This window comes from Macrobrachium nipponense, chromosome 1 (genome assembly GCF_015104395.2).
Source record: "Macrobrachium nipponense isolate FS-2020 chromosome 1, ASM1510439v2, whole genome shotgun sequence".
Lineage (NCBI taxonomy): Eukaryota > Metazoa > Arthropoda > Malacostraca > Decapoda > Palaemonidae > Macrobrachium > Macrobrachium nipponense.
The window spans coordinates 85,746,392-85,758,837 of record NC_087200.1 but is presented as its reverse complement, the minus strand read 5'-3'; the positions used below and the strand labels follow the sequence as shown (position 1 = coordinate 85,758,837).

General features: G+C 42.7%; 2 protein-coding genes across 5 annotated transcripts in view; one reads left to right on the top strand and one right to left on the bottom strand.

The window, feature by feature from the left end:
• The window catches only part of LOC135219427 (choline/ethanolaminephosphotransferase 1-like), a 433,147-nt gene that overhangs the window by 106,784 nt on the left and 313,917 nt on the right, over positions 1–12,446 (top strand). The gene's annotated exons all lie outside the window — the stretch shown is intronic.
• Positions 7,769–12,446, bottom strand: part of LOC135219425 (uncharacterized) — a gene marked incomplete in the record, with an annotated part of 88,272 nt that continues 83,594 nt past the window's right edge. Inside the window, 1 exon segment of the mRNA XM_064256200.1 lies at positions 7,769–10,875. Coding sequence (XP_064112270.1) covers positions 10,694–10,875 — 182 coding nt within the window.

The window sequence follows — 12,446 nt, the reverse complement described above, 5'->3', positions numbered from 1 at the left end:
GAAATCCCGCTCCAAATAAAGAGGAGATCTCTAAAGAGCCATCTTCTACCGCCTTGTCGATACACGACAGTATACACAGGAGAACTTCTGGATTGAGTCCTTCTGAATCATGGGCCTTCTTGGTCATCACCCCAAGGGACCAATCTAAGAAGTTGAAAACTTCCAATACATGGAAGAGTCCCTTGAGGAGATAATCCAGTTCTGAAATGCCCCAAGTCACACGGGCAGAGTTCAATCCTTGTCTTCTTGACGCATCGACTAACGTCGAAAAGTCCGCTTCAGCCGAAGACGGAAGAGAAAGGCCCATATTCTCTCCCGTCTGATACCAAATGCCCCGTTTTCCAGCGAGTCTCGCTGGGGGCATGCAGAAGACCGTCCTGACCAGCTCCTTCTTTGAATCCATCCACGAATTCAAAGACTGAAGAGCCCTCTTCATAGAAATGGTGGGTTTCATTCTTAGAAAAGATGAAGACTTCTTCACCTTTGCGCTCGGAGAATGAGCGCGGAGAAGGAGGAGCAGCAGGGGATAAAGCGTCTCCGTATTCTTCAAGAAGCAGGGCTGTCAAGACTTTGTAGCTTGACAGTCCTTCTCTTCCACGGTTCTCGTCTTCTGAGTTCTCCTCCAACTCGGGGTCTAGAGGAGACTCCGTAGACAAATCAGAACGTCTTTCCTCTGGTGGAGACAAACTCCTGATCGGAGAGGGACTAAGGGAATGAAAATCTCTCCTCTTCAAAGTTTGAGCTTTGTGAGAAGCTTCCCTCTTGGCTGGCGCCAAACGCCTAGGCTTCTCCTCATATAAGGATGACGCCTTGCGCTTGGATGACGCCTCTCGTCCGCCGAGCGTCCTGGCTGACGCCTTGCGCTTGGCTGACTCCTCACGTCTGGATGACGCCTCGTGCCTGGAAGACGTCTCGCACTCAACTGGCGTCCTGGCTGGCGCCAAAAACTTGGCTGGCGCCTCGCGCTTCGATGACACTCTGTATGACGCCTCGCGCCTGGAAGACGCCTCACGTCTATCTGGCGTCATGTCTTGCACTTCGTGTCTGATATACATCTCTCTCGATCTCGATCTAGACAGCAAAACTTCTTCAGCATGTTTGGAAGATGAAGCTTCATGTCTGAAAGATGCCTCGCGTTTGGCAGGAGAGAGAGGCCAAGACTTCTTGATCGGAAGAGAAACGTCCTTCTTACGAGGAGGATCTCTCGCCACAACTCCCACCAATGAGGCTAGCTGTTCTTGTACAGCAAGAAGAATCTTCCTTGAAGCTTCTCCCACGTCATCTTCAATGGGAGGAGAAGGAGAATTCGAAGGCAAGCGGTCCGCTACGTCCATGTAGGGAGACGTTGACGCAACCTTCGCCTTTTTGATAGAAGAGGGAGCTTCATCTGAGAAGCGCTCCGGGCTTGAATTCAAATCAGGTTCTCTCAAATGCCTTTTCAGTGGCCTGGAAATGTCCGAATCCTTCCACCCTTGTTTAGGTGAAGGAGAGGGAGAGGAACACTCTCGCAGGATGCTTTTTCTAAAGTGGCCCTGAGCAGCCTGAAGCGAAACAGAGCCTGCTGAAGGGACGTCTGACCGTTGGGGATTCCCCACGACCTCCTTAAGGCTTTCGACTTTCCTTCTCCTCTGGGCATGGGAGCTTGGAAGCAGTCTAGGCCTGGGAGCGTCGCAGAGACGATCAAACGCCCCCTCCACAACACTGGGAGCACTCACTTCACTACACACCTCACTTTCACTATCCTTACCTTGTAAGACCGCCATTTTGGACTTCATCTTAGAGATAGTAGCCTTCAGATTGGCGATTTCAGAGGCCGATTCTGAAAGTAAAGCTTGTGAATTCGACACAGAGGGAGAATCAAAATCATTAAGGTTAGATATAGGGTCAATAAAAGGCTCAATAGGCCTTGAACTCACACTCTTCAAACGGCGCTAACCCTATCCCTCTCTAACTTCCTCAAATAAGAAGTTAGAGTCTTCCATTCTTCTGCATTCAACCCCTCACATTCATGACAGGTATTAGTAGAAGAACATTCAAACCCCCTACATTTACGACATACAGTGTGAGGATCAACCGAAGCCTTCGGTATCCTCACCCTGCAGCCTACATTCACACACATTCTCACACTCACATTAGAGTCAGACATACTGAGAAAAATAAAAAAGCAAGTCCAAATTCAGTCCACAGTAGCGAATGCCAAAAACCACGATCCAGATACGTCACCAAAAAGCCTAGAAACGATGATCAAAAGGTTGAAATAAGAATCTAAGTCAGGAGGTAGTAACAACAATGTTGATACCACCAGCGACAGAGAAAATATGATAGAAAACGGGAATGGTTCCTAGTCCTGCCACTCAGGGCAGGCAGGTAGATAACCTGACCTACCTGTAGTGAGTGGCGCGAAATTTGAATTTCTGTCGGGGACGATGGAGTCTTAGCTATGTATATATCTGACAGGTAAGTTGATTGTATGAAAACATAAGTTCTCGACACAGCAGGTGATAAAGAGGCACTCCTGGAGTTAGCTGAGCTATCTCCAGATCAACCTGCTTGGTCGGCAACGGGTCTACCGAAGGTATGTAGAAGCGCCGCTGACGAGGCAGAGGAGGGGGAAGCAGCTTGTCCGACCTGTTGGACCTGAGTGAGTCCTCCTGTCCGGAGACGAGGGCGTTCACCTGGTCCAACACACCATCAGCCAAGGAAGACTGGGGTAGTCCCACCGTCACTCTGGGTTTCTTCTTAGGACTCCAGAATAACTCCAACCTCGATGGAGGGTCGGAGGAGGCAACCACCGATCCTTCTCCGAGGTAATTGTGCTGACAAATCAGCGCAATGAACTCTGTATCTCGGGGGTGATCGCGTCCTGAGGCGATGGACCGTCAGATCCATCCAGACTGATCACCTCCCAAGACACTCTTCCTTAAGGAGGAAGAACCTCATCAGACCCCTCGTGTTCTCCTCCAACCACTTGTGCGTACGATCTGCTTGGTCCAAGGACTGAGCCAGGCTCGTAGGCTCTCGTGGCCGGACCATAAGGAGCTCATTCATCACGGTCACTCCTGTTTGCCTCACTCCTCCTGGTGTAGCCTTAGGAGGTTGAAGGAACAGGTGAAGAAGACCTGACGCTCCTGCCCTGCCTACCAGCAGAACTGGCAGGCTGGGACGACTGCAAGCGAACACCATCCCGCAGTGGCGATCGAGCTGCAGGACAGACCCTTAAAAGTCTCTGAGCAAGACTTTATACGGGGGGCAGACCACCTTCTTCTTCCTCGGCTGGGGGCCTTGGAAGTCGAAGGGGAAGAGGCGGCAGAAGACGACGATGAAGATGAAGACGATGACACCTTCCTCTTCTCCCTGAAAATCTTCTTCACCAGCTTCCTTAGGACAGCAGACAGGTCCTCCATCCAGGATGGAGCTGGAGCATTTGTGGTGGCAACAGGGTCCAACTCCACCTGTCTGGAGGGACATGGGGGTGCTGTAGCACTTCCACTGGAAGGAACAGAGGCAGCAGGTTCAGTGACAGCTACAAGAGGACGATCCAAGGAGGAGCACTTCAGGTACTCAAAGTCAGGGGGCGGGGCAAGGACAGCAAAACCAGGTGGAGGAGGAACCATCTACCTCCGGGGCACGTACGGCAGCGGAGCTTGTACCGTGGCTGAAGGGGTGACCGTAGTCATGTGCTGGGTGTACAACAGGTGCGGTGGAGCAGTATAACCTGGTGTTGAGACAGTCGTAGTCGTCCTCTTCTCCACCCTGTAAGTGACCAGGGCTCCAGCCAGATGATGAGCCAGCCCCTGAATACTCGGAGTGCCCGGAAGACTCAGAGATCGCCACACCTACTGAAGATCTCCACCCGCGGAGGCAGACACACCTGAGGAAGCAACAGTCGGGTAAGGGGAAGGGTTCCTGTTCGCTCAGAGGAGAAATGATCCCACCCTGAGTGGACAGAAGACCCCGAGTGCAACTCCAGGTCGGGGTGTCCCTCTCCTTCCTCTGCACTCGACAAATCAAGTGAAGAGGCGAAGCGGGACACATCCCCCAAAAGGGGAGAGACACATACATGGGAGTTGACGAGGGAGAAAAGAAAACGACGTGTCGGTCATCAGAGGTGTCAAGGGAGAGCTCTCCGACGACATCTTGCCGGCTCTATGCGGTTTTCTCTTCCTCGTACAACTCCCATTGCTCCTCCGACCAGGAGACACAAACATCACAAGTAATGGACAGAGCATTCATGCCCTCGGCACATAGTACATAAAGGATGAGGGTCCACAGCATTGCTGGACCTAAAAGCCCCACATTAACGGCCTCCCACTCCAAGGCACACTCTCCGGTTGATGGGGGGCGAGGGGGCTTCTCTGATTCGTGGGACTGCATGTTGTTCAGTGATGCAATACTACAATGAAAACAAAAATAATAACCAGAGTACTTACAATGACTTTCACACTAGTATTCTAACGAAACAGGTAGAAAAGTGAGCAGCTTGATACAATCTCACCACAGAAGAGCACATGTCTTCACCCAACAGCGGTCGAAAGCAAAAGTGATATGTTTACCTTCAGTCGGGCGGGACTCCCGACCATCGGACAAGCAGTTACTACCGAACTACCTTGTTAGTAAATCTTACGAGCGGTCCAGCTGGCGCTGAATAGTAATCCCTTATGTAAAGGACCGATGGTTTGTATAACATGTTGGAACAAACTAAAGATAAAACCACCTCCCATATAATAGACTTGCAATCTACTAAATTGAACAGGAAGACATTTTTCCATGGCTACTGCATCCTGCGACGTGATTATTTAAGGTTTTTGGCTGCCATATTGGATGATATCTTTCTTTATAGATGCTATATGAAATCTTTAACAGAATTACTTTTTACTTTTGCTTGGTGACAGCCTAGAATGTGTATAACCAAAACAAATGCATAAAAACATGACCAAGGGCACATGAGTCACATGTTAAAATTTTTACTGGCAGCCATTTTGGAATTTTGAGTGGACACCCTGTAATTTTCAAAAAGTGGCATATGGAGAAGATCTGTACTGCCAAAGTTCATGACTGTATCATTAACTGAAGAATTTTTGTGAAAAAATTATTTTTTCTGCTGCACTACTGGGCGTTTAAGCATAAGAACTGACTGGTGTTAACACAAGTCTTGGAGGTTCTCTGCAATGGGTACTCCACTCCTCTTCCCAGCACAGTTCCTTCCCTGTTGTCTCAGTCAACTGCTTTTGACCCCTACCACTTCAACCTGGTGAAGATGTAGGTCGTAAGTGATGAACTGGCAACCATGTTGTGGAAATGAGTCAAAGAGATTCGTCTAGAGAGTATGGAGTTTTACAGTTGTCTCTTTATAGTTCAGAAGTCTTCGGGAGGTTAGAGACTGGTATCTCTTAGCTATCTCAACACCTTCCTTCATCAGACTCCCTTCCAGTTGCAGACTGTGGTCGGTCAGACTTGTATCAATACCTATGGCAAGTGTTTCCACATTTTTTTATTCACCTGCTTCTCAGGAAGGTAATGGTGCTTTGTATGGTGGGTTCCTGAGTTCCAGTTCTGCTCCCATTGCCTCAATCTGTGTAAATCAATGAATGAATGAATATAAAATTTAGGCCAAAGGTCGAGCACAGGGACCAATAAGGCCATTCAGTACTGATAGGGAAACGAGAAAAAAAAAAAAAAAAAAAAAAAAAAAAAAAAAAAAAGTTTTAAATGTGGAAAGTAGGGTGGAAGAGAGAGAACATGAATAGAGGTACAGCGAAAGGAATGAAAGGGGCTACAGCTAGGGACCAATCTGTATATAATCCCCTACGTCTTTCCCAGAACTACAGTGTCCATGACAGTATGGTCTCATTATCTGAACCAGTACCTCCATTGCTATCTGGATAATGGGGGAGGGGTCTTGGTTTCATTGAAGGCATGTAGAAATACCTGCAGCTCCCAGATTTGTGCTGGTCATGAAGTCAGACTGGGCACTGCCCACACAGGGTGTGCAGACCGACACCTCCATAGAGTTGGCCTATCCTTCAGGGGATAAGATTCACTGCATACAGAAAAGTATCTTAAATTAAATCTTATGGCTGTTGTTAATCATCATCATATCTTATCGCACCATTGTTCTACCCATTGGAGTGCTGTGTCGTTTGCTTTTCTTAGAGCCATGCCCGAACAAGTGGGCCTAGTGGGCAACTACAGATGTGATTCATATTTTGGACTGGTTCCCCACAGGGTCATTCAGCACCATTTGTGTAACCCCATCTCTGGAGGTTATCCCCTGTCCTACCTTTTGTTCTTCCTCTATTCAGGGTGACCCATTTCCTTCTGGTGAGGGAGAATCCACAGGGCAGGTCCTCACCAAGGTCAGGGAGGGCATTATTAGTAGTCTGACTGTCGCTCTCTCTCCATTTCTGCAGTCTGTATTTTGATAGGTCTGGGGTCTCTAGTTCTTTCACTGTCATGAAGCTCTTACATGATTTCAGACTACTTCTTGTTTCACGATGGTTTTAGAGTGGGTGCCTGAGATCATTTGCTTGTTTGGTCTTTGCCTTTCTAGCCATGGCATCTTGATGAATGTTAGGTGGTGCAATGCTGGCTAGTCTATGCAAAGCTGGCAGGGGTGTTGCACTCAGTGTGCCAGTGATTAGTCAGCAAGCTTTATTTAGCTCAATTCCCACTCTTTTGGCGTGACTTGATGTTTCCCACACAGGAGCACAGTATTATGCAGTGGAGTAACATAGTGCTAGGGTCGCTGGTGTCAACAGATCATCTGGAAGCAGGAACAGATGGTTCCTCACTGTCACTTCAGCATTCATCCCTCTAACTTCCATTGAATGGAATGTGAGGCTTAGGCCAAAGGCCAAGCAATGGGACCAAGACCAATGAGGTCATTCTGCACTGTATTAACTTAAATTAGGTTCCTGTTGGTTGGTAGCCTTGATATCCTTATCCACTTTGATCCTGACCACAAGGGATGCCCTTCACAATCTTCCATGACAGCAAGATCCAAAATATGTGTTGAATGGAATTCCAATGGCAACACCTAGCCCAAACTTTGCCCAGTTCCTGACTCCTATGCTGCAGTACACACATCCAGAGAAGCGTCCTCTCAAAGAACACCCAATCTACGGATCGGACTTCTCCTCAAGAGGTTTCTCTGATCTCATCTCCATGTACTCGTCCTAGTTCAAGGAACAAGTGTTTTCCAAGGCTATATGGATGATAAGACTCCCTTCAAGATGTCAATTGTGAAGGAACGGTCTTGACGGGGCTGTTCTCTTGGTCCTCAACCTCAATCACATGGCCACGTCTCTTCTACGAGTTTTCAAAACTTAACATTAACTGTTGATTGAAGCTTAGACATTTACATAAAATGTGCTTAATAGTTAATGATCACCTGCACTCCTCCTCCATATAGGGAATGAGTCATGTGGTTTATTCATTAAATATCCATTGGTCAAAGACAGAAAACATTCCTCCCTTTTGCATCAATCCATGTTTCCTCTTATTTTAATGCATGCACCTTTCCTCTTTTCAGTTTACTGAACCAATGGCAAAATAGTAACAGTTTACTAGATTACACAAATATTTAAGTGCTGATTACGTAGTCAATTGAACTACTACTGATAAAATAGTTACATTTTTAAAAGATCACTTTAGATTACTCATAAGTGTAGGAGAAATCTAGGATACAGCATATTTCTTTTTATCACTAAATGGGAGTCCATGATACTCATGTTTGAATGCCAATAAACAAGGTAAATCACATAGCAGACACTTCCAAACCTTTTATTAGTATAGCAATTGTTATGATTAAGTCAGAGAATTTACATTGCAATTGTTATGATTATGTCAGAGAATTTACATCACACAGAAAAAATGGTTTAGATAAATTAAATATACAGAACTTACAAAAGATGGGCAATTATGAAAAATGTTTCCAGTTGTGCAGGGAATACTAAAATAAACATATGAGCATCTGCATAATGAAGTGCTGCATATAATGAGACTTGAAATAATGTTCAGTACAAAAGTACTATCCTGAGAAAGGGAAGCAAAGTTAAAGAAATGACATTTTTCCAAGGTGTGCAAAAAAGTTTAACGACATATGAAGAGGTCTACAAAGTTCTGAAAAAATTCAGCATAATTACTCCCAAACATAATCTAATGTCTCAAAATACCACTAAGATAACAGGCAGAACTAGGTTGGAACAAGAATCAACATGAAAAAAATCTAAACAAAGATAACACAATTAACAAACACTAACTGGGAGAAGAAATTAACAATACAGATTACAACTATTGTATAGGACAAAAAGCATTTTTGTATGTATATAAAATAAACAAAACATGATTGTTTGTGTATGTGTGCGCACTAGTACACATGGGACTAATAATTCTCTAACAACACTTCCACAATTCCCAATACTTCACATCTTCCAGGGTGAAGTCTTGGAGAAACATACAACAACAGCTAGTCTGTCACTTCATTAATTCATTCTTAAGCCAATTGAACTGCTATTTCAGCCACTAACCCACGGTCATCTTCTGGGCTACATCAGATCCACAATGGGACTACTGTACACTCCAATTTAGTACAGACGAATATGGCCAAAAAAACTGATTAGAAACAAGAAACCAAAAGGAAAATCTAACATTTTTCACAGCTCAAACAAATGAAGATTAACATACTTTAATTGACTGGGAATCTACTCCATGAATAAATCCAGCTCCAAAGTGAATCCTAGTAGCCTGCAGCCACTTGTGTCCAGCCCAGTTCATATCGCAAGGCTTTCAGGCCTCCTACAAATTTAAACTTGCAACCCATGCCAGTCCTAGATTTCTTGGATCCCCAGAAGGTGGTAGCAATGTTTCTTGTTACAAGGCTGACCATCAGTGTCCAACATAGTTCCTGAGAGGTTTTCACACCTCCAGTTTCAAATGTGTAAAGTAAACTGGTCCCAGCTTCCTTGGATTTCCAGGGTGATTATATTTTGATCATAAAGGTGGCTGACAATTCGGCAATACTCTCTTGGAAATGTGGTATTGTTCCCTCAGTGATGAAGTAGCTTTTTCACATCCACCCACTTTTTAGTATGCTTCTTTTAGCAAAGTATTTTCATCAAAAGCTAATGTGCATGTGGCACCAAGAACACCCTGAAAACACTTCAGCAATTTCCAGAACTTCTTATTCCCAAGGAAAAACTCCTAATCTGTTCTATTAACTAATTCTTAGGCTGACTGCTGCTTCAGCTATTAATCCATGGTCATTTTCAGGACTAGACTAGAACATTATGAAACTAAACTCAAATATATAAGCAAGTACAAACAGAACGTTGATTAAAAACACGTATCTACAAAGAAAAATTTAACAAAAGTTTTATAGCTCAGAAAAATGAAGATTAACAAATTTTAAGCATTAGAATTCAGCTAATTACTATGACTGTAATAACTGAAATTAGCCCTTTTACTACAGACTTACGACTTGGCCTCTTGTAATTATATAATAAAAAAATATCAACCACATATTCTTAGAGGCTGTGATTTGAACGCTTTCTTCCTGAGGACTGGCTATAAGGATAAAAAATATGACGTGAGACCCAAAGGACTGGTTTTTGTAATATGAAGTACTAGTTAGCCTTCAAAGGGTTTTTGCAATCCTAACCCTTTCAGTTGCAAGGCCTTTATAAATCCTGTCGGTCATGGAGTCAGAGCTGTAATAAGTAACACAATTTGGCCTCTGGATGATGTGTCAGTAAGTCACGACTGATTGAGAGGGCTAATACTCAGTGCATTCAATTACACTTAATAAGTCTAACAGATGCTTCTGTAACACATAACTGAGAAGGTGATCCTCTATTAACAGTCAAACAACACTGAGTAATACATGGCAGTAATGGACACTAAGGCACTCACAGTTACCAATATCTATGGTAACTTAGTTATCTTAAATTTGCCAATATTTTAACACTTCAGATCTAGTGTTATATGAGAACCAATAAATTTTTTCTTATAATTCCAAACTGCAATAATCTATGACATCAAACAGCAATGATGACAGTTATATCACTAAATCAAACAGGATATAAAACAATGTCATCCCCATTATCTACACCTGTTTTAAATAAAACAGACTATGCTGATGGGTATCTGGAAACAATTATGTCCCCCCCCCACAAGATCACTGATAGTTCACACCATATAACTATTATTTCATGACTATAAATTCTATATCTAACACAAAGAAATGAATCTGTTATTGTAATGTCCAGTTAGGAACACATGCTGTAAACATGTCTTCATTATTCATTAATAGGGCAATATATCAAAAAATATTTAAAATATAAAAACATCATCTTATTCATGAGCAAAAAGTATACCACAATATTCTGGGTTATGTGAAATTGACTAAATGAGAGAAAAAAGAATTATCTACTTAAAACAAAAAAGGCACATAGTCTGGAAATTAAAAACAGAGACTTGATTATAGAAGTTCCGATACTTTTGAATGAGTATCATATACCTACATCAAAAGTGTACAGAAGGCACTAACGTATCAAAATGATTTGTAATGTACTTCAAGCTTCAATATGAATAGTAGCAGTGTACGTAATACACCACAGGATCATAAATCAGAACAAAGTCTATAGGTATATAGAAATTAATTGACATAGGTGTATAAATAAATTTTCAGTTACTCTTAGTAATATGTTTCTTCTATAGTTAATGACTTAGTAGACTCCAGTAAATCCATTGTGTCCAAATAATTATCTGATGATGTTGGACGGAAACAAGAAACACCAAAGGTGGCCAGTTGTTCTCTCCACTCCGGTAAATTTTTTATGTCTAGGAAGGCACTCTCAATCTTAGCCTTCAGCTCATCTGAAATTTAGGGCATCAGGTTCATATTTTACACAATTCCTTCATTGTGAACTCTACACTATAACTGCAATATCTGAAATGTTTAAACAGTCTCTCACTCTTATGCTCTCCAGTATTTAAAGCTTAAAATTAAGAGTACACAATAAGTTCTGCATTTAAGTAATATGGATGTAAATAGCTAACCAAATGCATCTCCAAAAACATCATGATAAAGATTTTGGGCTTGATTCTGATATTTTGTCAAGACCATAACAGCAAAACCTGGTAAGGGAAAAATGGACAAATAGTTTTGTTTGGTCAGCCCCCCCAGGATGCCGTTAGACCAAAGAATGGGTATGGGCAATAATCAACTTAGAGTTGACACGGATATAATAAGTATGCATGGTATTTCACAAAACAACTGTAAGCTCTCCATGCATCTAGGAGGATTATTACCATAATTACTACAACTCCATATTTTGTGGCATCAAAATGTTAATACTTCTATTATCTTATTCTTCTTCAAATGTAGCCGAGCATAATTTCAACAAACTTAAGACTGAGGATTAATAATTGACATGAAAGAATTATGATGAAATACTTCAAATTTCCTATTAACGTAGCAACCCCTGCACAAGAGTAAGACAAATTTCTGCTCTCTGGTCCCAACAAAGCTGTATGGATAGCTTTAAAATTTTTTGTTAATACAGGTACGTAGTCCCTGGTTATCAATGGGTGTTCCATTCCAATGGGTTGACGATAAAAAATGGCTGAACTGAAAATCAGCAACATATGGCACTTATATAGTGCCAATAACCTTTTGGGGCTGATAACCAGTTAGTAATTGCGCCAATAACTGGAAATCAGCGCATTATAATGCCAAAAAACATCTATTCTTGACACTAGACAAGTGCCATAAAACCAAATCACTGATAACTGAGTCTGTCGTTAACTGGGGACTTCATGTAACTTGGTCTGGAACACTATTTAAGGTTATCACTCATAACTTTGGACTGAAATGTTCTACAAAGTTACTAATATCAAAGGTGTTTTAAGTGTATCTGAAACAAAGTTCTCTCTTAAGGAGAGATCTGCATCTCCAGTCTCCACAAAAACAGAAGCTCAATCGATCTGATGGACATTTGGTGAACACTTAATAATTGGTCCCTCAAATCCTTTCAAGAAATTACATATTAATCCTGACGGTCTCAGAGCCTTATCAATTCTCATTTTTCTACTTGTACCTCTGTCAATTCAACACCATCTCTTTCCCATTCATTCCCTCTTCATAAAATCCTAAAATGACAAATTTTCTAAGACAAGTTGTATTTTTCATAGCTAAAAACCTGAGGTCTTAACAATAGAATGGGATCATTTCTAGCGCATAGTCGGATCCAGTTAAATCGCATATGAAAGCAAGGAGATCTGGCAATGCATGCGTATATCGCGTGAAGAGTGGTCAAGGACCAGGCACCTACGCCACCGTGTCAGTCTTTCCCAAATCAGGATGTTTTAGCAGACAGAGGGGCAGCTAGAGGTGGGCAGTACAATGTTAAGACCACAGGTCTGTAGCTATGAAAAATACAAATTGT